The sequence below is a fragment of the Pristis pectinata genome, chromosome 21 (genome assembly GCF_009764475.1).
Source record: "Pristis pectinata isolate sPriPec2 chromosome 21, sPriPec2.1.pri, whole genome shotgun sequence".
NCBI classification, from domain to species: domain Eukaryota; kingdom Metazoa; phylum Chordata; class Chondrichthyes; order Rhinopristiformes; family Pristidae; genus Pristis; species Pristis pectinata.
In genome coordinates this window covers 335,466-361,556 of record NC_067425.1, presented here as the reverse complement: position 1 = coordinate 361,556, position 26,091 = coordinate 335,466, and the positions used below count along the sequence as shown (strand labels likewise).

Sequence of the window (26,091 nt, the reverse complement as noted above, 5' to 3'; positions counted from 1 at the left end):
CCCATGTTATTCTTGCACCTTTCCAAAATCTGCCTCCTGATCTGCTCCTCAGTATCCTTGCTGCTACCAGGATGCCTATAGAATACTCCCAGTAGAGTAACTGCTCCTTTCTTCTTCCTAACTTCCACCCATACTGACTCTAAAGAGGATCCTGCTACATTATCCACCCTTTCTGCAGCTGTAATAGTATCCCTGTCCAGTAACACCACCCCTCCTCCTCTTCTCCCCACGCTCCCCCCCCCCCCCCCCCGTCCCTTCCGGAAATATTCAGTATCCATTCCTGCCCTGGTGACAGCCAAGTCTCTGCAACATCATAGTCCCATGTACTTATCCAAGCTCTCAGTTCATCATCCTTATTCCTGATGCTTCTTGCATTTAAGTAAATGCACTTTTACCCATCCACCTTACTACTTTTATACCCAATACTCTGCTTCTCCTTCCTCAAAGCCTCTCTATATGTTAGATCTGACTTTACTCCGTGCACTTCTTCCACTGACCTATCCCTCCTGTTCCCACCCCTCTTGCAAACTAGTTTAACCCCTCCCGAACCACACTAGCAAACCTGCCTGCAAGGACATTGGTTCCCCTCGAGTTCAGGTGTAACCCATCTAATCTGTACAGGTCCCACCTTCCCCAGAAGAGATCCCAATTATCCAAAAATCTAAAACCTTCCCTCCTGCACCAACTCCTCAGCCATGCATTCAGCTGCCATCTCCTCCTATTCCTACCTTCACTATCACGTGGCACTGGCAGCAATCCTGAGATTGCTACCCTTGAGGTCCTGTTCTTCAGCCTCCTGCCTTGCTCCCTAAACTCACTTTTCAGGACCTCATCCCTCTTCCTTCCTATGTCATTGTTACCAACATGTACCACGATTTCTGGCTGCTTTCCCTCCCGCTCAAGAATACTGTGGACCCAATCAGAGATATCCCTGGCACCTGGGAGGCAACATACCATCCGGGATTCTCGCTCATGTCCACAGAACCTCCTGTCTGTTCCCCTGACTATCGAGTTCCTTATCACTATTGCCCTCCTCTTCTCCTCCCTTCCCTTCTGTGCAGCAGGACCAGTCCCAGTGCCTGAGACCTGGCTTCTGCCACTTGATCCCTGTAGGTCATCCCCCTCAACAGCATCCAAAGCGGAATACATGTTTTTGAGGGGAACAGCCTCCGGGGTCCTCTGCTTTGTCTGCCTGTTCCCTTTCTCTTTCTCTCCGCTGACAGTCACCCATCTGTCTGCCTCCTGGACCCTAGAAGTACCTGCTCTAAGGGAGGGGGGTGACTGCCTCCTGATGCACAGCATCTACATAACTCTCTCCCTCCCTGATGCTTCGCAGTGTTTGAAGCTGCGACTCCAGCTCATCAATTCTGAGCCGAAGTTCCTGCAGCCTCAAGCACTTACTGCAGATGTGGTCACGATGCACCACAGCAGGGTCCACTAACTCCCACATCATGCAGCTGCAGCACATCGCCTTGCCCTCCGTCTGAACTATGTTTCATACCTAGCTGTAGTCTACTTAAAAGTTATAACAATAACAGTAAACCTTACCCTTACTTACCAGCTAGTCACGAGTATTGTTGCAGATGGCCTCTGCCTCTTGATACTAAAGCCTGTTGTGCCAAAGCCACTCATTCTGACTCTGTCCACTCTGACAATGGCCGCTCGAAAATGGCCGCTCCGCTTGACAATACCTCCTTTTTATTGCCCTACTAAATTCTGCAAGAACAAAAAAGCCCACGAAAACACACAAAACACACGAGCTTTTCAAACAGTTAGTCCGTACCTCTTCAGGACCTGCTGCTCCAACATCTCCTGGGCCGATTCTGTGGGAAAAAGCCCATGCAAAGCACTCAAACTTTTTAAATACTTAGTCCGCACCTCTTCGGGACCCGCTGCTCCAACGTCTCCCGGGCCAATGAAGGAGAATAGAAGGATTAAAAGGGAGATGGTTCCCAAAAACGGGATTTAGCTCTTCATCAAATTTTGAGGTCTTGGAATTGCAGAGATACCCTGAGTCTGGGACTTAGAGAACAAGGGTAGCTGCAAGTCTGATCGCCTCGTGTCTTGACAAGTCGCATGCCATGCAAGGAGTATTTGTACTTTGTCTTTGCAATTAAGATTTTGAATAAAGCCAATTATAACTTTCACCAGTTGTCAGTAGTGTGACTTTGTGTGAACTTGGCACAACATTCAGGTCAAGGTTTTCTGCTGAACCTCAGTCTTCATGTGCCTACAGAGTCATAGAGCACAGAATCAGACTCTGGCTCAATTAGTCAATGCTTACCATCAAGTACCTATCTATATCAATCCCATTTACTAGCACTTGATCTGTGCTATGCCTGGCAATTCAAGTTCTTGTCCAGATGCTTCATAAATGTGAGAGTAGCTACCTCCAGCACCTACTCACACAGTGCCTTTCAGATTGTGATTACCCTCTGGGTGAAAATATTCTTCTTCAGGTCCCCTATGAACCTTTCACACTTCTCCTTAAACACATGCTCTCCCATCTGGACAACTCAGAGAAAAGTTTTTTACTGCCTGTTGGGACGTAAGATATCTACACTATCTATGACTCTCATAATTTTGTATACCTCTATCAAATCATCCCTTAGCCTTTGCTGCAAGGAAAACAAACCCAGCCTCTCAGGTCTCTCCTCATAACTGATTTCCTAGTCATTCTGATAAAACCAATCCTGATAGAAAAGCCAAAAGTTTGTTATTAGGTGCCAGTGTTGGTGGATTTAAGGGCAGTGTTGGTTGTGAGTCAATTGATTAGTCAATAGTCTAAGAAAAGCTATTTTTGTGAGGTCCATCAATGTTGATTTTTTCTGGTAACACTTTTGTTGTTGCCCTTCCTTTGGGGCCAGATAGATGGAGATAAAACAGCATGTTAGGCAATGGCCTGTACCTATCACAGTGCAGGTGACGATATAATCTAACAGGTTACAGTGCCTGGAGCAGGGCTTTTGCCATGAAGTTTTGGCACTTAAACAATATGTCTGCCTCTTTTACCTTGTATTTAATTGTACAAGAGTGTGTCAATAGCTCCCCCTTGTGATTGGAACTGATACTGCGATTCTTCCCATGTGGTGCAGGCAGTAATGAATCAGCCATTTTGTCATGGGATTAGAATCCCATTTAGAATCAGTAAGAATGCCAGATTTCCTTCTGCGAAGCATTGCTAAATGAATATTACTTTGTACAAAGAATGTAACACTGCAGATGCTTGAAATCTGAAACAAAAACAGAAAATGCTGGAAGCACTCAGAAGGGTGGGTGGTATCATTGAGGAGAGAAATATAGTCATGTTTTGAATCAAGAACCCTTTATCAGAACTGCAAAAATGAACAAAAACAAGCATGTTAAGTTACAGAGAGGGGGTGGGGTGGAGAGAACAGAGAGAATGTCTGTAATAGTTTGCAGACCCAAACTGTCAAGGTAACAATTACTTCAAAATCTGGGAGTTGAAGAGAAAAGAAGAAAAAAGAAACAGACTGAAACAGAGAGGTACAGCTACATTTGTGAAGAGTGAAATGAAAGGCATGGTTCCTGAAATTATTACATTTAATATTTAGTTTTGGGGGCTTCATTATACCTATACTGTTGATGTCATAGGTCTTGGTGATAGTAGAGCCATTGAATATCAAGAACAGGCTGTTAGTCTGAAGGTAAAAGAGACTGCATATTCTGGAATCTGGATCAAAAAACAGAATGCTGTAAGAACTCAGTGGGCCAATCAGCATCTGTGGATGCAAGAGTTTAAAAGTCTATGACAAAGTTGACATTTCAAGTTGGAACCCTGTATCAGGACTCTGCACAGGTGGTTAGTCTCTCATTGGAGCTAGTCAATGTCAGGCATTGTGGTGAGAAAGTTTCTTGCCACTCATTTGCCCATGCCTGAATGATACATGGATGTTGCTGCATGCAGGCATAGATTGCTTCATTTGCTGAGGCATTGCAAATGGAATTAAAATTTGCATAATTATCAGTGAACATCCCCGTTTGTAATAAAAAGTCAATGATGAAGTAGCTGAAGGTGGTGTGCTTAGGATGCTGCACTGAAAAATTCTTAAAGTGATGTCTTGGGGCTGGGATGATTGACTCCCAACAACCACAACCATCTTCCTTTGTGTGAGGTAAGACTCCCAATTTTCTCCTTGATGTTTGTTGACCAAAGCCACACCTGGTCAAGAGCTGTCTTGATGTCAAGAGCAGTCACTCTCACCTCACACAAAGTGCTGGAGGAACTCAACAGGTCAGGCAGCATCCATGAAGGGAAATGGACAGTTGAAATTTTGGGTCAAGACCAGATGAAGGTTCTAATTTCATGATGATTGAATGTAGTCTGAGTTGGTGCTAGTTAGCTGGGTTGGGTTTGTCCTGCATCTTGTGACTAGTACACTCTTAGGCAATTTTCCACAGTGTCAGGTGGATACTGGTGTTATTACTGAATTGGAGCAGCTTGGTGAGAGGCATGTATAGTCTGGAGTGCAAGTCTTCAGCACTACAGCTGGTATGTTGTTTGATCTCGTAGCCTTTACAGTATCCAGGCCTTTCATCTGGTTCTTGATATCATAAGTGAATAGAATTAAATGAAGACTGATTTCACTTATCATGGGATATTAAGAGGAAGCCAAGACAGATCATCCACTTGAGACTTCTGGATGAACATGGTTGTAAATAATTCAGCATTTTTTTTTCGCAATCAGATGCTGGGCTCCACTGTCTAGAATAAGGATATTTCTGGAGAATTTGGTTTCTGTGAATTGTTTAATTGTCTACTACAATACACAACTAGATATAGCAGGACTAAATAAATTTGATCTGTTGGTTGTTGGTTACTTTGCTTTGGCTATGCATGCTATTTTTACTGTTGAGCTCCTATGTTGCAACTTCACTAGGTTATCACCTTGTTTTTGGGTGAGTCTGGTACTACCTCTGGCATGCTCTTCCATATTGCTAATCAAACCAATGTTGATCCCCCGGCTTGATTATAACAGAAGAGGTTTTTCGCTTTAAGAAAGATGTGATAGCTGTGGAAAAGGTTGCAGAGGAGGTTTACCAGGATGTTGCCTGGGATGGAGCATTTCATTTATGAGGAAAGACTGGAGAGTCTACATCTGTTTTCCCTGAGCAGAGGAGGTTAAGAGGAAAATATAATTATGAAGGGTATTGATAGGGTAGACTGCAGGAATTTAATGAAATTTGACTCAGACTTGTGAAGTGATGCATTTTGGGAAGTTAAACCAGGCCAGGATGTACACAGTGAATGGCAGGGCTCTGGTGAGTGTTGTTGAACGGAGGGGTACAAATACATAATTCCCTGAAAGCAGTGACACAGGTAGACAGGGTGGTGAAAAAGGTGTATGGTGTGCTTTCCTTCATCAGCCATGGTATTGAGTACAAAAGTTGGGACGTCATGTTACAGTTGTACAAAAAGTTGATTAGGTTGCACTTAGGTCATTGTGTGCAGTGCTGGTTGTCATGCTTTAGGAAGGATGTGATTAAGTTGTAGTGTGTAGAAGAGTATCATAAGAATGTTGCCTGGACTGGAGGGCTTGAGTTATAAGAAGAGATTGTATAGGCCAGGTCTGTTTTCCCTGGAGCAGAGGAGGCAAAGATAGGGTGGATGGTCATAGTCTTTTTCCCAGGATAGAGGAGCCTAAAACTAGAGGGCATAGGTTTGAAGTGAGAGGGGAAAGATTTAAAAGGGATCTGGGGTTCTGAAGGGCAACTTTTTCACACAGAGGGTGGTGGGTATATGGAATAAGCTGCCAGAGGAAGTGTCATCCCCATGCAGTCTTCATTTATTTATTCAGTTAGTTTAGATTCCTGTATAATTGATAAATAGTTTATTTTCTATGAACTGGTTTGTCTATTAAAAGTTTAATGTTATATGTTACTTTTATCTTCTTTCAGACTTTCATAGGTTTTAAATATAACAAAACATGATTTCTTACACTAAGTGCCGGACAGATTTAAATACTTCCTGCCTGTGGCTAACAGAACCATCGCAAGAATTTGAGACTTCTTTACTCCTCTGTACATGATCCCCATTCTCAAAAAAAAACAATTGAACCTGTACTCGGTAGTTTAATTTGGACCTAGTGCATCAATAAGATCTATTCACTTGATGCTCACGTTTAGATTTGCAATTTTCCAGCATGTGCAAAAAATTGATTCTTTATTGCAGAGATTTTATATACTGTATAGAACAATCGCTTAATTCAGTAGTCAGGGAATCTATTGATTACTTATGATTTATCTATACTTGATTCTTTCAATTACAACAAGTAGGTAGTTATCAATTCTGTTATAGCAATGAGATATTTTACAGAATTACTCATACTTTAATGTTTGCTTTCTCTGTTCTTTGTAGCTCCGAAGGCATTGTACACCTTCAATATTGATACCAAATTAAAGGTGCTCTTTCAAAACAAAAGTCATGTACTGTTTGGACAGAAAGTTGTTCAATACAATCGTAGTGAAAGCAGTGGGTAAGATGATTTATTTAGATTCTATTTGTTCAACTGTAAGCATTTTGAAAAAAGTGTGACAATGTAACCTTCTTGATTGTAACTTATTTAACCTTTTGTTATTCGCTATATAAACTTATTCTGTATTTTGCAGTGGTTTTTGTTTTGCCTAAATATATGTTCTCTTCTATTGAGGCCCTGGTAATATCTGTTCTATTTATCATGGCAAAGCAGACAGGTAATTTCGGAGAATGAAATCAGACAATGATAGCGATACTGTAAGAGAAAACAAGAAGCACCAAACACTTTGTTCCAATTTCTTTTTTTTCAAACTGCCACAATATCACTCTCTGCCATCCTGTGCAGCAATAGAGCCTGTGTGGAATTTGTATGTTCCTGCGACCACATGTGTTTCTCCCGGGTGCTCCACTTTCATCCCACATTCAAAAGATGTGTTGGTTGGTCGGTTAATTGGCCACTGTAAATTGTCCTTAGTTAAAGTGAGATGATGGGCATGTGAGAGAGAATAGGTTATTGAGAAATAATTGGGGAATGGAACTGATGGGAATACTATAAGAGCTGGCACAGGTGTGATGGGCTAAATGGCCTCCCAAGTCAAGCAATGCCAACTGATGTGTAAAACAGTTTTCCTCATGTTACCTTAAATCTTTATCCTTTGGTTCTCAAATTTTTCCACCAGTAAGAACCTTTTTCTCTCTATCTAGATCACTAACTTTTTGAATACCTCTATCACACAACTTCCTCTGATGTAATGGAGAAATATTCCAACTTCTCCAGGTTGTCTGTGTAACTTAAATCTCTCATCCATGGAATTATTTTGGGGTTTTTTCTATACCTTTGGAATGTTTTCACATCCTTCCTCATGCTGAAGATTGGTATTGAATAGAATACTTGTTGCCAGACTGAAACTGAAATATTGGGCATAATTTAAGTCTCTCCAACTAACATAAATACATTTGCAACAGAGAGAATGCAAAGAAGATTCACCAGATGGTGTGTTTGTTCTATGAGGGGTAATGAAGCAGATTGGCCTTTTACTGTCTTGAGTTTAGAAGAATGAAAGATGATCTCATTTAAACTTACATAATTTCACAAGGCTTACTTGGGTGGATGTGGGATGAAGTACCCGCTAGCTCAGGGTCACAGTCTTCAAATAAGGGATTGACCATTCAGGTCAGAGATAAGAAGAAATTTCTTTGCCCAGAAGATAACTGAGTATTTGATTCTTTTATCTAAGATGACTGTGGAGGCACAATCACTGAGTATTTTCAAGACAAAAATCAATAGACTTTCAGTTATTGAGGGAATCAAAGCATGTGGGGTCAGTTAAGGAAAGTGACACTGAGCTGAAAGATTAGTTGTGGTCTTATTGAATAGCAGAACAGTCATTGAATGGTAGAGCAGTCAGGCTGAATGGCATACTGTCTCTGGTTTTATTGGCCCTGGTTCTAGATTTCACAACCAGAGGAAACATCCTCTAGTTCCATGCATTAGCATAGATTGGTTAAGGTCATGCCAAACTAACTTGATTGATTTCTTTGAGGCAGCAACAAGGAGTGCTGATGACCACACTTTGATTGATGCAGTCTATATGGATTTACACAAGGATTTTGACAGAGTCACACATGCCAGGCTGGTCAAAAAGTAAAAGCCCACGGGATCCAAGGGAGAGTGGTAAATTGGATCCAAAATTGGCTCAGTGGCAAGAAGCTGAGTTTGTTAGTTTGGTGCTTTTGTGCATGGAAGGCTGTTATCAGTGAGGTTCCACAGGCTCAGTACTTTGCCCCTTGTTTATAGCTATCATTCAACCTAAATTTAGGGGGCATTATAAGGAAGTTTGCAAATGACACAAAAATTGACCATGTAGCTGACAACGAGAATAGCTTTAGAATCCAGGAAGAGACAGATGATCTGGTCATTTGAGACAGCAATGTAGAATGGAATTTAATCTAGAGAGGAGATGCAACAAGGAACACAAAAAGTATGGAGGAACAGAGGAACCTTGGGTTGTATGAACACAGGTCCTGAACGATGCAGTAAAGGTCAATAAGACAGGTGACCAGAAAAGCACACAATGCTCCAAGTGTGGTCTCAGCAACTTCTTGTACAGTTGTAACATGACGTCCCAACTCCTGCACACAATGCCCTGAACAATGAAGGCAAACGTGCCCAACGCCTTCTTCACAACCGGTCAATCTGTGTCACTACTTTCGGGGAACTATGTACCTGTAACCCAAGGCTCTCTTCGTTCCACAACAGTCTCATTGCACTGTGGTCAGCATGGGCTCATTGGGCCGAAGGGCCTGTATCCATGCTGTATTGTTCTATGACTCTGTGATTCTCCAGAGCCCTACCATTTACTGTGCAAGTCCTGCCTGGCTTAACTGACCAAAATACAAGACCTCATGCTTGTCTGAGTTAAATTCCATTTGCCATTCCTTGGTCCACTTCCCCAGTTCACCTAGATCCTGTTGTAATATTAGATAACCTTCTCCACTTTTTACACCACCAATTTTGGTGTCATCCGCAAACTTACTAACCATGTTAACAATGTTGTCATCCAAATCGTTAATATAAATGACAAACAAGAGTGGACCCAGCACCAATCTCTGCAGCACAGTGCTGGTCACAGGCCTCCAATCTGAATAACAACCCTCCATGACCACCTTCTGGCTCCTTCCACGAAGCTACTTTGTATCCAATTAGCTAGCTAGCTCTGGATCCTATGTGATCTAACCCTCCAGACTAGCCTACCATGCGCAACTTTGTTAAAGGCCTTGCTAAAGTCTATAAAGGTAACATCTACCATCCTGCTCTCATCAAGTAATTGGTAGAAGAATTAGATGGGAGCTGGGAAATGAAATTTCACCCAGGAGGTGGTAGGAGCTGAAATTCACTGCCTGAAAGGATGGCAGAGGCACAAACTCTTGTCATTCTTGGATGTGTCATTGAGGAGCAGGACTGTCGGCTCAGTGCTCGAAGATAAGACAAGGTTGGCACAAATAGTAACACATGAGTATGATCTAATAGCTGTTATAGAGACATGGTTGCTTGACAACCAGGAATGGGAACTCTGTATTCCAAGTTATTCAAAATTCCAAAAGAATAGGCAAGCGGGGAAAGGAGGTAGGTAGCTTTGTTAATCAAGGAAGGTATCACCGTGGTGCTGACTAGTGGTACCGATGCAATGGATAGTTATGTGAAATCAGTTTGGGTTGAAAAAATGAATAGCTGGAAAGAAAATGCGAGTGGGAATAGTCCATAGGCCCAAAGGTGTTACTTCTTGAAAAGACAAAGCATAGATGGAGAAGAGGGAAAGGCCTGTAAGAAGAGAACAGCAATTATCATGAGTGATTTTAATCTGCATATTGATTGGATGACTAAAATGGCGAGGCAACCGTAGAGCAGGAATTGGTGAAGTGCATCCAAGATTATTTTTCACAGAGCATTATGTTATGGGACTAACCCAGTAATAAACTATTTTTACAGACACAAGAGACTGCAGATGCTGGAATCTGAAGCAAGAAACAATCTGCTGGAGGAATTCAGCGGGTTGAGCAGCATCAGTGGGGGGGGGGGGAGGAATTGTCAGTGTTTCAGGTCGAACCGCTGCATCGGCATCATAAGCTATCTTAGATTTGGTCATATGTAAATGAGATAGGATTAAGAAAAGATGTTGTTGTTAAAGATACCCATGGGAGTGATGATCACAACCTGGCAGAATTCCAGATACAGTCTATTGTGAATGTCCTCAACTTGAATTAGGGCAATTCCAATGATACAAAGGTGGAGCTGTCAGGAGTGGACTCAGTAACTAGGCTATGTGATAGGTCAGAGGATGAACAATGACAGATATGTATAACAACTGGTTTTTAATGCTCAGCAGAAATATATTCTAGTTGGAAAGGGGGAATCCCAGAAGAAAGATGAACCATATGTGGTTAACAATGCAAGCGCCCTGGCTGAGATATTTGTACCATCATTCGCCACAGGTGAGGAGCTGGTAGACTGGATGGGAGCAAATGTTGTGCCTTTATTTAAGAAGGGTGGCAAAAAAATACGGGTAACAATAGACCAGTAAGTCTAACATCTGTGGTAGGTAAGTTACTGGAAAGGATTCTGAGGGATAAGATATATGTACATCTGGAAAGACAGAGGTCAATTGGGGTAGTCAGCATGGCTTTGTGCATGGGAGATGATGTCTTATGAATGATTGAGTTTTTTGATGATGTGATCAAGAAAGTCGATTAGGGCAGGGTGGTAGACATGGTTTATATGGACTTCAGTAAGGCCTTTATGATAAGGTTCCACATGGCAGGCTGCTCTGGAAGGTTAGATCACATGGAATTCAGGGAGAGCTGGTTAATTAGATACACAATTGGCTGCATGGTAGTAAACAGAAGGTGATGGGGAAGGTTGTTTCTTGAACTGGAGGCCCGTGACTAGTGATATGCCTCGGGTCAGTGCTGGGCCCATTGTTGTTTGTCATCTGTATCAGCGATTGAATAGGAATGTACAGGGCATGGTTGGTAAGTTTGCATTTGACATTAAAATAGGTGGTAGAGTGGATAATGAAAAAGGTTATTACAAATTACAAGGGGATCTTGATCTGCTGAGTGAGTGGGCTGATGAATGGCAAATGAAGTTTACCATAGAACCATAGAACAATGCAGCACAATACAGGCCCTTCGGCCCACCATGTTGTGCCGCCCTTCAAACTAAGACGATCTAACCCCTTCCTCCCACATATCCCTCTAATTTAAATTCCTCCATATCCTTATCTAACAATCTCTTGAACTTGTCCAATGTATCAGCCTCCACCACCACCCCAGGCAGTGCATTCCATGCACCAACCACTCTCTGGGTGAAAAACCTCCCTCTGACATCTCCCTTGAACTTCCCACCCAATACCTTAAAGCCATGTCCTCTTATTTTGAGCATTGGCGCCCTGGGAAATAGACGCTGGCTGTCCACTCTATTTATTCCTCTCAATATCTTGTATACCTCTATCATGTCTTCCCTCATCCTCCTTCTCCAATGAGAACAGCCCTAGCTCCTTTAGTCTCTCCTCATAATCCATACTCTCTAATCCAGGCAGCATCCTGGTAAATCTCCTCTGCACCCTTTCTAACGCCTCCACATCCTTCCTATAATGAGGCAACCAGAACTGGACACAGTACTCTAAGTGTGGCTTAACCAGAGTTTTGTAAAGCTGCATCATCACTTCGCGGCTCTTAAACTGGATCCCCCGACTTATGAAAGCTAATATCCCATAAGCTTTCTTAACTACCCTATCCACCTGTGAGGCAACTTTCAGTGATCTGTGGATATGAACCCCCAGATCTCTCTGCTCCTCCACACTGCCCCAAATCCTGTCACTTACCTTGTACTCTGCCTTGGAGTTTGTCCTTCCAAAGTGAACTACCTCACATTTCTCTGGATTGAACTCCATCTGCCACTTGTCAGCCCAGCTCTGCATCCTATCAATATCCCTCTGCAAGCTTCGACAGCCCTCCACACTATCCACAACACCACCAATCTTTGTGTCATCTGCAAACTTGCTAACCCAGCCTTCCACCCCCTCATCTAAGACGTTAATAAATATCACAAAAGTAGAGGTCCCAGAACTGATCCCTGTGGGACACCACGAGTCACAGCCCTCCAATCTGAATGCACTCCCTCCACCACAACCCTCTGCTTTCTACAGGCAAGCCAATTTTGAATCCACATGGCCAAGCTTCCCAGGATCCCTTGGTCTCTGACCTTCTGAAGAAGCCTACCATGTGGAACCTTGTCAAACGCCTTACTAAAATCCATGTAGACCACATCTACTGCACTACCCTCATCAATCTTCCTGGTCACCTCCTCAAAGAACCCTATCAGGCTAGTGAGGCAAGATCTTCCCTTCACAAAGCCATGCTGGCTGTCCCTAATCTGTCCATGTTTCTCCAAATGCTCATAGATCCTATCTCTTAGAATCCTTTCCAACAGCTTACCCACCACAGACATAAGACTCACTGGTCTGTAATTCCCTGGACTATCCCTACTACCTTTTTTGAATAAGGGGACAACATTCGCCACCCTCCAATCCTCCGGTACCATCCCCATGGACAACGAGGACACAAAGATTCAGCGGTTCAGCAATCTCCTCCCTCACCTCCCGAAGCAGCCTGAGGAATATTCCGTCAGGCCCCGGGGACTTATCTGTCCTAATATTTTCTAACAACTCGAACATATCCTCTCTCTTAATATCTACATACTCTAGAACATTACCCTCACTTATGCTGTTCTCAGCATCATCAAGACCCCTCTCCTTGCTGAATACTGAAGAGAAGTATTCATTGAGAACCTCACCCACTTCCACAGCTTTCAGGCACATCCTCCCACCTTTGTCTTTAATCGGACCTACCTTTACTCTAGCCATCCTTCTGCTCTTCACGTACGAGAAAAAAGCCTTGGGATTCTCCTTAACCTTACTCGCCAAAGCCTTTTCATGCCCCCTTCTCGCTCCCCTCAGCCCTTTCTTGTTCCTTCCTTGCTACTCTATATTCCTCACAAGCCCTGTCTGATCCTTGCTGCTTACACCTTATGTATGCTGCCTTCTTCTTCCTAACTAGTTGTTCCACCTCTCTCGTCACCCACGGTTCTTTCACCCTACCATTCCTTCTCTGCCTCACCGGGACAAATTTATCCCTAACATCCTGCAAAAGATCCCTGAACATCGACCACATCTCCATAGTACATTTCCCTTCAAAATTTAATTCAGATAAGTGCAAATTGTGGCACTTTGGAAAGTCAAATTCAAGTAGGACTTTCATAGTGAACAGTAGGGCCCTGGGGAGTGTTAAAGAACTGAGGGTGTTCAGATACATGGTTTCCTGAAAGTGGAGTCACAGGTAGACAGGGTGGTGGAGAAGGCTTTTAGTACGCTGGCCTTCATCAGTCAGAGCACTGAGTATAAAAGTTGGGAGGTCATGGTGCGGTTGTACAGGACACTGGTGAGGCCGCACTTGGATTATTGTGTTCAGTTTTGGTCGTCCTGCTTGAGGAAAGATGTTATTGAACTTGAAAGAATGCAGAAAAGATTTACAAGGATGTTGCCCGGATTGAGGGACTGAGTTATAGGGAGAGGTTGGCTAACACTTTATTCCTTAGAGCATAGGAGACTGAGAGGTGATCTTATCGAAGTATATAAAATCGTTATGGGCATGATAGGGTGAATGCACTCAGTCCTTTTCCCAGGGTTGGGCTTAAAGTACTAGAGGACATTGGTTTAAGGTGAAGGGGGAAAGATTTAATCGGAACTTGAGGGGCAACTTTTTTACACAAAGGGTGGTAGGTATATGAAATGAGCTGCCAGAGGAAGTGGTTGAGGCAGGTACAAAAACAACTTTTAAAAGACAGTTGGATAGGTACATGGATAGGAAAGGTTCAGAAAGTTATGGGCAAAATGCTGGCAAATGGGACTAGCTTGGATGCCTTAGGGTTAGGGTTAGGGGTAGGGTCAGCATGGATCAGTTGGGCCAAAGGGGCTGTTTCTGTGCTGTATGACTCTTGGCCCATATCCCTCTTAGCCTTCCCTATCCATGTACCTGAACTGGAGGGGGACCAATATCCTGACATGGAGATTTGCTAGTGCTACTCAGGAAGGTTTAAACTAGATTGGCAGAGGGGTGGGACTCTGAGCAGTAGAAAGGCCGATGAGAAGTTGGGGGGAAATACTGTAGCCAACAAGAGCAAGTTTAGTCATCAGTATAGCCAGGAGCACAGCAAAGGGAGAGGAAAGAGTGGCTTAACAGGTAAGATGGATGAACTCAGGGCACAGATTGGTTCTGTGGACTGGAATATTATTGCCATAACAGAAACGTGGCTGAGAGAAGGGCAGGACTGGCAGCTCAATGTAAGAGAGAAGGGGCAGTTGCCTCTTTAATGAGGGAGGATATAGCCTCCCTGAAGGAGGACAGGAACCCTGAGGAGGCAGTGATCATAATATAATAGAATTCACCCTGCAATTTGAGAGGGAGAAGCTAAAATTGGTTGGATTGATATAACAGATGAGTAAAGGTAACTACAGAGGCATGAGAGTCGAGCTGGCGAAAGCTGATTGGAAGGGTACCGAGCAGGGATGACAGTAGAGCAGCAACGGCAGGAGTTTCTGGGAGTAATTCGGAAGATGCCGGATCAGTTCATCCCAAAGAAGAGGAAGCATTCTAAAGGGAGGATGAGGCAACCGTGACTGACAAGGGAAGTCAGAGACAGCATAAAAGCAAAAGAGAGGGCATCCAATATGGCAAAAATTAGCAGGAAGCTAGAGGATTTGGAAGCTTTTAAAAACCAACAGAAGGCAATAAGGGGTGAAAAGATGAAGTATGAAGGTAAGCTAACCAATAATATAAAAGAGGATACCAAAAGATTTTTCAGAAATATAAAGAGTAAAAGAGAGGCAAGGGTAGACATTGGCCTGCTGGAAAATGACGCTGGAGAGGTAGTAATGAGGAACAAAGAAATGGCGAACAAACTGAATAAGTATTTTGTATCAGTCATCACAGTGGAAGAAACCAGCAACATGCCAGAAATTTGAGAGAGTCAGGGGGCAGAAGTGAGTGTAGTCACGATTACTCAGGAGAAGCTGCTTGGGATGCTGAAAGGTCTGAAGGTGGATAAGTCACCTGGACCAGATGGACTATACCTTCTGAAAGAGGTAGCTGAAGAGATTGTGGAGGTATCAGTAGTGATCCTTCTTGAATCACTAGATTCAGGAATGGTTCTGGAGGACTGGAAAATCGCAAATGTCACTCCACTCTTTAAGAAGGAAGTAACATGCAGGATAGACAAAGGAGAGACAGTGGATGTTATATACTTGGATTTTCAGAAGGCTTTTGACAAGGTGCCGCTCATGAGGCTGTTAAACAAGATAGAAGACCATGGTGTTACAGTAAAGGTACTAGCATGGATAGAAGATTGGCTGACTAGCAGAAGGCAAAGAGTGGGAATAAAGGGGGCCTTTTCTGGTTGGCTGCCAGTGATTAGTGGTTTTCCGCAGGGGTTGATGTTGGGTCCTCTACTTTTCACGTTGTAAATGATCTGGATGATGGGATTGATGGCTTTGTGGCCAAGTTTGCAGATGATGTAAAGATAGGTGTAAGGGGAGGTAGTGTTGAGGAATCAGGGAGTCTGCAGAAGGACATGGACAGGTTGGGAGAATGGGCAAAGAAGTGCCAGATAGAATACAGCGTAGGAAAGTGTATGGTCATGCACTTTGGTAGAAGGAATAAAGGCGTAGACTATTTTCTAAACGGGGAGCAAATTCAGAAATCGGAGGTGCAAGGGGACTTGGGAGTCCTTGTGCAAGATTCCCTAAAGGTTAACTTGCAGGTTGAGTCGGTAATAAGGAAGGCAAATGCAATGTTAGTCTTCATTTCAAGAGGACTAAAATATAAAAGTAAGGATGTAATGTTGAGGCTTTGTAAGGTGTTGGTCAGACCACATTTGGAGTATTGTGAGCAGTTTTGGGCCCCATGTCTGAGGAAGGATGTGCTGGCATTGGAGAGTGTCTAGAGGAGGTTTACAAGAATGATCCTGAGAATGAAAGGGTTAATGTATGAGAAGCATTTGATGACTCTGTGCCTGTACTCACTAGAGTTTTGAAGGATAGGGGAGATCTCATTGAAACCTACCGAATATTGAAAGACCTGGATAGAGTGGACGTGGTGAGGATGTTTCCAGTAGTGGGAGAGTCTAGGACCAGAGGGCACAGCCTCAGAATGGAAGGATGTTCCATTAGAACAGAGGTGAGAAGGAATTTCTTTAGCCAGAGGGTGGTGAATCTGTGGAATTCATTGCCAAAGACAGGTGTGGAGGCTAAGTCATTGGGTATACTTAAAGCAGAGATTGATAGATTCTTGATTAGTAAGGGCATCAAAGGTTACAGGGAGGAAGCAGGAGAATGGGGTTGAGAGGGGAAAATAAATTAGCCATGATTGAATGGCAGATGTTACGGACTCAGTGAAAGTCCCTTTAAGATAGAGAGTGTGTGTGTATGTGTGTGTGGGGCGTGCTTACGTCAATAGAAGATAAAGGACGTAATGACGTTGTTGAAGAAGTCAGAAGAAGAAGAAGAAGAAGAGAGAGAGAGAAGGGAGAGAGACACCAGCCTGCTTGTTTTCTCTATCGATGGATGAGAAACAATAACTGTGTTTGCCACTGAAATCCACGTATGGAAGTTGGAAGTAATCCGGTGGAGTTCACTTTGTTGCTGACCTGTAGAAGGAAACAGGTATTTGTATGTGGACGACCACGGTTCGGATGCTTTCGGGGTGAGGAAGTCACTCCCGAGTAAACACTGAAGTGTCGTTTGGGTTCCATCGTGGAACATTTGGATTTCGTATGTACTCTCTCTATGTTTTTCTACATCTACATCTTATCTTCAGACAACGGTGGTTGTTGAAGAAGCCCTTGCTCATGTTTCACCTTATGGCTTGCGGAACTGAACTTTAAGAACCATTCCGGAACTGGGAGTTTTGGACTTTGTCACACACACACACGACGAGTTTAGTTTTGGGGTCAACGTTCAAGGTTTAACATTTTTGAATTCTAACATACTAACATTTTTTTTACTTTTATTTTACATATTATCATAAGTAGTGATTAATAAAATAGTTTTTAACACTGAATCATGCTCAGTGTGTTTCTTTTGTTGCTGGTTTGTGACAAAATTGGGGGCTCGTCCGGGATAGTTCCCAAGGTTAACAAGATTCGTCCGGGATCCAATCCAAACATTAACGAGTGTCGTCTGGGATCGTTCCCCAGATTGACGAGATTTGTTCGGGATCCAATCCAAAGATTTTTGAGGGAGGTCTGATAAATTCTTTTTAATTGGCTTGTGTGTGTGGAAACCAGCAGCAATGGATATTAAGGCATTTTTGGAGTCACCAACCCAAAAGGGATTGGAGGTGGCGAAAAAGGATGATCTGATAAAGATTGCTACAAGGCTAAACCTTACAGAAGTAAAGCAGTCTATGAGAAAGGCAGATATTCAGAGACTGATAGCTGGCCATTATGTGGAAAAGAAGGTGTTTGAGAAGGAAGTGTTAAAACAGTTTCCTGGCAGTGAAATAGCAATTTCTGAGGCACAGGTGCAGCTGGCAAAGATAGAGGCTGAACGAGAACAAACCCAGTTAACGATAGAGGCTGAACGAGAACAAAAGAAATTAGAAGCTGAACGAGAGCAAAAGAGATTAGAGGCCGAGCGAGAGAAATTAGAGGCCGAACAAAAGAAATTAGAGACTGAACAAAAGATAACTCAGATGAAGATAGAGGCTGATCTAGCAATGAAGCAGATGGAATTGAAGAGGATGGAGCTGGATAGTGAGGAGAAGGAGAAACAGAGGCAGCATGAGTTACAAATGAAGCGTAGGAGTTTGGAATCTGATTCTGAAGATGGTTTTTCAGCCAGCAGGGAGGTTCAATTAGTCCCTCCTTTTGAAGAAGATCAGGTTGATCAGTATTTCCAACATCTTGAAAAGGTTGCTGAGAGTTCAAACTGGCCAAAGAAAGGATGGGCTCTTATGGTACAGAGTGTGATTAAAGGTAAAGCTCAAAAAGCTTATTCTGCTTTGTCTGCTGAGGATGCAACTGATTATACCAAGGTAAAACAAGCTATTTTGAAGGCCTATGAATTGGTACCTGAAGCTTACAGACAAAAATTTAGAGACTTGAGGAAATCTGCAGATCAGACTTATATGGAATTTGCCAATGGAAAGAGAATATGTTTTGAACGATGGTACATGGCTAAAAATGTAGATGGGGATTTTGATAAATTGAAAGAATTGATATTAATGGAAGACTTTAAAAGATGTGTTCCAGCTGAATTAACAACATATTTAAATGAAAAGGGAGTGGAAACTTTACAAGAAACTGCTAGGTTGGCAGATGATTATGCTTTAACCCATAAATCCAAATGGGGACAACCTAAAACCTTTCAAAAGAGTTACAAGGACAATCCAGGTAAACCGGAGATTAAATTGGGAGGTAATCAAAAAGGAAAAGATGAAAAGAAGCCAGGGCTGGAGAAACCTGTTGAGCGTACTTGTTATTACTGTAGGAAACCTGGCCATGTGATATCTAATTGTGCCCTTTTGAAGAAAAGGAAGGAAGCTGTGCCCAATGCTTGCTTTCAGGCAATTAAAAATCAAAAAGGTTTAGGGGACGTTGTTAAAGATCAGTCCTTGCAAGAGGGAAAAGCGGAAAAGTTGGAGGAGGTGAGAAAAGAATTCCGTTCGTATGTATCAGAGGGTTTTGTTTCACTGAATGATGAGTCACCCCAGGTGCCAGTGAAAATTCTTAGAGATACTGGGGCTAGTCAATCTCTCTTGCTGGACAGTGTTTTAAATTTTGGAGAAGAAAGTGACACTGGTGAAGTAAATCTAGTACGAGGCATTACAGGTGACACCATGTCTGTCCCTTTTCACAGGGTGATTTTAAAGTCAAAGTTCGTAGAAGGACCAGTCGAGATAGGGATAAGACCTAGTTTGCCAGTGGAAGGAGTTTCTTTGTTATTGGGAAATGACCTTGCAGATGGAGAAATTGTTCCTGTGGTACGGTTAACAACCAAACCAAGGATTGATGAGTCTGAGAATGATCCAAATATTTACCCATCATGTGCGGTGACTCGAGCTAGAGCTAGAGAATTAGCCAAGACAGACAGTCCGATGCAGTCTGATGTGGTTCCTTGTGACAGTCCTAAACAGGAATAAAATTATGATGCCTTATCTGAGACTTTTCTGTCTTCACTGGAGGATCAACATCCTTATAGTGAGCCTGAATTTAAAGAATTGTCTTTGTCGAGGAAGGATTTTATGGTGGAACAGACAAAGGACCCTGAGTTGACAGAATTGAAAGAAAAAGCACTCTCATGTGAGGAGATTGAAGAAGTGCACTTGAGTCTTTTGGACTATGTCCAAAAATTTAAAACTCGGTTGGAGAGAGTCTGCCAGCTAGCGAGAGAGAATTTGAAAACAAGCCAGATAAGAATGAAGACATATTTTGATAGACGTGCTCGGCCTAGGACATTTGCAGTGGGGCAAAAGGTGTTGGTATTTTTCCCTAGCCAAAATAATCCCTTGCAGTCTCGTTTTTCTGGACCCTATGTTATTGAATCTCGAGTGACTGATCTAACATATATAATCAAAACACCAGATAGACGCAAGAAAACACAACTCTGTCATGTAAACATGCTAAAACCTTATTATGAGAGGGATTCAGTTGTGGCCTTGGTGGATGATGTAAAGGTTGTTTCTAGAATGCCTGATGTTGATGTTGAGGAAGGCCAATTTAGACCAAATATTGTTCCATCGAAACTAAAAAACCAAAATATCCTGGAGAACCTTGAAACGAAGTTGGACCATTTACAAGTTTCACAAAAACAACAGATGAGAGAATTAATTTTAAAATTTAAAAATCTGTTCCCAGATGTTCCAAACAGAACATCGATAATTACCCATGATGTTGATGTTGGGGATGCAAAACCAATCAAACAACACCCATATCGAATGAATGTGGAAAAAAGTAAACTTGTTGATCAGGAAATCAAATACATGTTGGAAAATGATATTATTAGACATTCAACTTCAAATTGGAGTTCGCCCTGTGTTATTGTACCGAAATCTGATGGAACTGTTAGATTTTGCACAGATTACAGGAAAGTGAATGCTGTAACAAAGTCAGATGCTTACCCTATTCCTAGGGTGGATGATTGCATAGACAGAGTGGGAAAGGCAAAATTTCTCTCAAAGATTGGCTTATTAAAAGGGTACTGGTGTGTTCCATTAACAGATAGAGGAAGGGAGATTTCAGCCTTTGTAACCCCTTCTGGATTGTATGAATACAATGTTTTGCCATTTGGAATGAAAAATGCTCCGGCAACATTTCAAAGAATGATTAATTCAGTGATTCATGGGCTAAAACATACAGATGCCTACATTGACAACTTAGTGACTGGGAGTGATACTTGGGAAGATCACATCTCTGCGTTAGAAAGGTTGTTTGAAAGACTTTCCAAGGCTAACCTTACAGTTAACTTGGCTAAAAGTGAATTTGGCCATGCCACTGTGACGTATCTTGGTTATGTTGTAGGTCAAGGCAAGCAAGCTCCTGTTCAGGCAAAAGTTCAAGCAATATCTGAGTTCCCTATTCCCACAGGTACGAGGACTGTTAGAAGATTTTTGGGAATGGTTGGATATTATCGAAAATTTTGTAAAAATTTTGCTGATATTGCTCTTCCCCTAACTAATCTTCTGAAGAAGGGAGTAAAGTTTGTTTGGACAGATTCTTGTCAAGAAGCATTTGAGAAGCTGAAAGCCATTTTATGCTACCATCCTGTGCTCAAAACACCTGACTTTGAAAAGCCATTTTCATTAGCAGTAGATGCCAGTGATGAAGCTGCAGGAGCTGTGTTGTTGCAGAAGGGTGACCTTGATGATATTGACCATCCTGTAGCTTACTTTTCAAAGAAATTTAATGAGCATCAAAAGAATTATTCCACTATAGAGAAAGAATTACTGTCGCTTGTTTTAGCCTTGCAACATTTCAGTGTATATGTTTGCACCGCTCAGAAACCATTGACTGTGTATACAGATCATAACCCATTGGTGTTTCTGAGCTGAGTCAAAAACAAGAACAGAAGGCTGTTAAACTGGAGTTTAATTTTGCAAGAGTTTGATCTCATGATAACTCACATTAAAGGCAAAGATAATGTGATTGCTGATTGTCTTTCTCGATGTTAAATGGGAAACATGTATCTGTACTAATCTGATAGTCTGTAGTTGTGTAGCATGATAATTATTAACATTACTAACTGTATGCGCGGTTAAAATTTTCTTGGGAAAATTTTTTTTAGGTGGGAGGTGTTACGGACTCAGTGAAAGTCCCTTTAAGATAGAGAGTGTGTGTGTATGTGTGTGTGGGGCGTGCTTACGTCAATAGAAGATAAAGGATGTAATGACGTTGTTGAAGAAGTCAGAAGAAGAAGAAGAAGAGAGAGAGAGAGAAGGGAGAGAGACACCAGCCTGCTTGTTCTCTCTATCGATGGATGAGAAACAATAACTGTGTTTGCCACTGAAATCCATGTATGGAAGTTGGAAGTAATCCGGTGGAGTTCACTTTGTTGCTGACCTGTAGAAGGAAACAGGTATTTGTATGTGGATGACCACGGTTCGGATGCTTTTGGGGTGAGGAAGTCACTCCCGAGTAAACACTGAAGTGTCGTTTGGGTTCCATCGTGGAACATTTGGATTTCGTATGTACTCTCTCTATGTTTTTCTACATCTACATCTTATCTTCAGACAACGGTGGTTGTTGAAGAAGCCCTTGCTCATGTTTCACCTTATGGCTTGCGGAACTGAACTTTAAGAACCATTCCGGAACTGGGAGTTTTGGACTTTGTCACACACACACACGACGAGTTTAGTTTTGGGGTTAACGTTCAAGGTTTAACATTTTTGAATTCTAACATACTAACATTTTTTTTACTTTTATTTTACGTATTATCATAAGTAGTGATTAATAAAATAGTTTTTAACACTGAATCATGCTCAGTGTGTTTCTTTTGTTGCTGGTTTGTGACACAGAGCAGACTCATAGAACCATAGAACAATACAGCACAATACAGGCCCTTCGGCCCACCATGTTGTGCTGCCCTTCAAACCACACCTAAGACTATCTAACCCCTTCCTCCCACATATTCCCTGATGGGCCAAATGGCCTAATTCTGCTCCTATGTCTTATGGTCTTATAACAACAATGCTTAGAAAGGATATTCCTGGTGGATCATCCAGTGAGGCCATATGGGTAGAATGTTCCCTAACATTGACTGGGACACTCATAGTGCAAATGGCTTGGACAGGGCGGAGTCTGTTAAATATGTCCAATAAATTTCCTTAATAAATATATAGAGGATCTTCTAGAGAGGGTGTAACACTGTACCTCCTCTTAGGAAATGAGGTAGGACAAGTGACTGAAGTTCCAGTCAAGGAGCACTTTGGGTCCAGTGACCATAATTCTACAAGTTTTAAAATTCTATTAGTTTTAAAACGGTTATGGAGATAGATAGGATGGGTCCACAGGTTAAAGTCCTAAAGTGGGGGAGGGCCAAGTTTGGAGGCATGAGGTGGGATCTCGTAGAGCTCAATTGGGTGAGACTGTTTGCTGGTAAAGGGACAACTGGCTTTTAAAAGTGTGACATCAAGAGTCCAGGGGCAGCATGTTCCTGCTAGGGTGAAGGGCAAGGCTAGTGAGTTTAGGGAACCCTGGCTGACAAGAGATATTGGCGCTCTGGTCAGGAAAAAGAAGGAGGCATACATTGGGTTTGGGCAATTAGGAACCAGCGAATTCCTCAATTATTTTAAGATGTACAAGGGTACACTTAAGGGGGAAATCAGGAGGGCAAAAAGAGGGTATGAGATGGATCTTGCAGGCAGGGTTGAGGAAAATCCCAAGAGATTCTATAGGTATATTAAAAGTAAAAGGGTGGCTGGGGGAGAATAGATCCCCTTAAAGATCAGCATGGCTGTCGTGAGGTGCCACAGGCGATGGGCGAGATTTTTATTGAATATTTCTCATGAGTTTTTACTGTGGAAAAAATGATGGGAACTGAGTAATGTTGTCTTGAACTGCATACAAATTACCAGGGAGGAGGTATTGGCAGCCTTAAAGCACATTAAGATGGATAAATCCCCAAGGCCTAACTGGACCTCATGGGAAGCTAGGAAAGAAATTGCAGAGGCCCTCACAGAGGTATTGGCTTCATCTTTAGCCACAGGTGAAGTTCCAGAAGACTGGAGGGTGGCTAATGTTGTACCATTATTTAAGAAGGGCAGCAAAGACAAGCCAGGGAACTAGGGCTAATGAGTCTGACATCAGTGGTGGGTAAGTTAGTGGAGGGGATTCTGAGGGACAGGAACTATCAACATTTGAATAGGCTAGGTCTAATTAGGGATGGTCAGCATGGCTTTGTGCATGGGAAATCATGTCTGACAAATCTCTTAAGAGTTTTTCAAAGAGGTAACCAAGAGGATAGATGAGGGTAGGGCAGTAGATGTTGTCTATATAGACTTTAGCTAGGCCTGTGACAAGGTCCTGCATGGCAGGCTAGTCTGGAAGGTTAGATTGCATGGGATCCAGGGAGAGATAGCTAATTGGATTCATAATTGGCTCAATGGTAGGAAGCAGAGAGTGATGTTCGAAGGTTGTTTCTCAGACTGGAGGCCTGTGACTCGTGGTGTGCCCCAGGGGTCAGTGCTGGGACCTTTGTTGTTCTTTATTTACATAAATGATTTGGATGTAGGTGTACAAGGCATGGTTGGTAAGTTTATGAATGATCCTAAAATTGGTGGTATAGTAGACAGTGAAGAAGGCTATCAAAAATTACAGGAGGATCTTGATCAGCTCGGTAAGTGGGCTGAAGATTGGCAAATGGCTTTCAATTTGGATAAATGCGATGTGTTGCATTTTGGGAAGTCAAACCATGGTAGGACTTATACAGTGAATGGTTGGGGCCTGGGAAATGTTTTGGGACAGAGGGACCTAGATAAGTACATGGTTTGCTGAAAGCGACGTCATAGGTAAACAGGGAGGTGAAGAAGTCGTTTGGCACGCTGGCCTTCATCAGTCAGGGCATTGAGTGTAGGAATTGGGATTTTATTTTGCAGTTGTACATGACATTTTTGAGACTGTGTTTGGAGTATCGTGTACAGTTTGGTCACCCTGTTATAGGAAAGACATCATTAAACTGGAAAGAGTGCAGAAAAGATTTACAAGGATGTTGCCAGGACCCGAGGACCTAAGTTATAGGGAGAAGTTGGGTAGACTAGGATTTTGTTCCTTGGAATGTAGAAGATTGCGGGGTGACCATGTGGAGGTATATTAAATCATGAGGGGTACAGATAGAGTGAACGATCATAGTCTTTTTCTCAGGGAGGGTGAACTAAAAACTAGCGGGCATAGGTTTAAGGTGTGAGACGAAAGATTTAAAAGGGATCTGAGGGGCATCTTCTTCACACAGAGGGTGGTGCATATATTGGATGAGCTGCCTGAGGGAGTAGTTGAAGCAGGTACAACAATAACATACAAAAGACATTTGGATAAGTACATGGATAGTAAAGGTTTAGAGGGATATGGGCCAAACATGAGCAAATGGGACTAGCTTGGTGGGCCCCATGGTCAGCATGGATGAGTTGGGCCAAAGGCTTGTTACCATACTGTATTACTCTATGGAATACACTATGACTCTATGAATGTAGAAGAGGTTACAGTCAAATATGCCATGATCTTATTAAATGGTAGAGCAGGCTTCTGGGGCTCAGCAACCTCTTCCTGTTCCTGCTATTTATGCTCATCTGAGAAAGAATGCAATTTGAGTGTTGATTATGAAAAAGGAAAATGAGGTAAAAATTGTAAAATAACTGCTTGTACAATATGGAATAATAATTGTGGTTAGTGAATACTTTGAAACGGCATTATATTTGTTTTTTTTATTCTCAGGATATTGGTCAGCTCTCCTCTATATACCAATGACGGCAGACATTATGGGAGAATAGAGAAATGTGATCTGAAAAGAAAACTATGTGAATCTATCAAACTCCCAGGTAACTGCTGTGAGGACCACAGTTTTTTACTTTTCTACTGAGTTATGTTTTGAAGAACTTTGGAAAACTTTGTAAAGATAATTTGTGTTACAAGCTCTTGGTGAGTCTCAAATAACAAGTACTTGAACTGATCTATTGCATTTCATTCACTGCAATATTTCTCAAAGTATTGACAATAAAATAGTGGACATTAACATGATAATAATGATTAGAATGCAGAAGTGTCAAAAGTACAATTAATAGAAGATTTTGATAGCTGATAGCAAGGACAGACAAACTGAGTACACTGGCTGGAGTGAGAAAGGTTCAATCACTATTATTGGGTTATACTATAGGCCTCCCAATAGCTAACAGAGTTAGAGGAACCGATATGCACTTTATTTGTCTGCCTACACTGCACATCCTTTGTAACTGTAATACTATATTCTGCATTCCGTTTTCCTTTTCACTACCATAATGTACTTGCGTATGGAATGGTCTGTCTGGATGGCATGTTACAAAAGCTTTTCACTGTATCTTGGTACATGTAACAATAATAAATCAATACCAATACCAAGCTGTGATTCTTAAGGCAGGAATAGGCTGGTGTACTCATTTATTTTAATTTCATTGAAAAAGAGCAGACTTCAAGATATCCAACAATAAAATAATCTGTGTGATAGTAGGACCAAAAAGTATCTATCACTTTTGTGTATGTTTAATATGTGAAATACACTTATATTTTGTATTTCAGAGGCTAAGAAATCACACAGCAGACCTGGCTTCACTATGGCTACCAACCTATTTCGTTCACAATTCTTGGTAACAATTTATATTTTGTTTAAATTAAACTCTCATCTTGTGTATTCAGGATCAAAACCCCAGAGTTTACTTATTAAATGTTCACTACTCATAATTGTCAAAATTGTGTCAACTTTCATTGGGGCAAATTGAACAGGCTGTGGTTCTTGTGG

At 42.1% G+C, this 26,091-nt stretch overlaps 1 protein-coding gene across 1 annotated transcript in view; it reads left to right on the top strand.

Annotated features, from left to right (window-relative positions):
- Positions 1-26,091, top strand: part of LOC127581280 (integrin alpha-E-like) — a 345,660-nt gene that overhangs the window by 15,459 nt on the left and 304,110 nt on the right. The window contains exons 2-4 of the mRNA XM_052035523.1: positions 6,380-6,497; positions 25,035-25,138; positions 25,872-25,939. Coding sequence (XP_051891483.1) covers positions 6,380-6,497; positions 25,035-25,138; positions 25,872-25,939 — 290 coding nt within the window. The remainder of the gene's footprint in view (positions 1-6,379; positions 6,498-25,034; positions 25,139-25,871; positions 25,940-26,091) is intronic.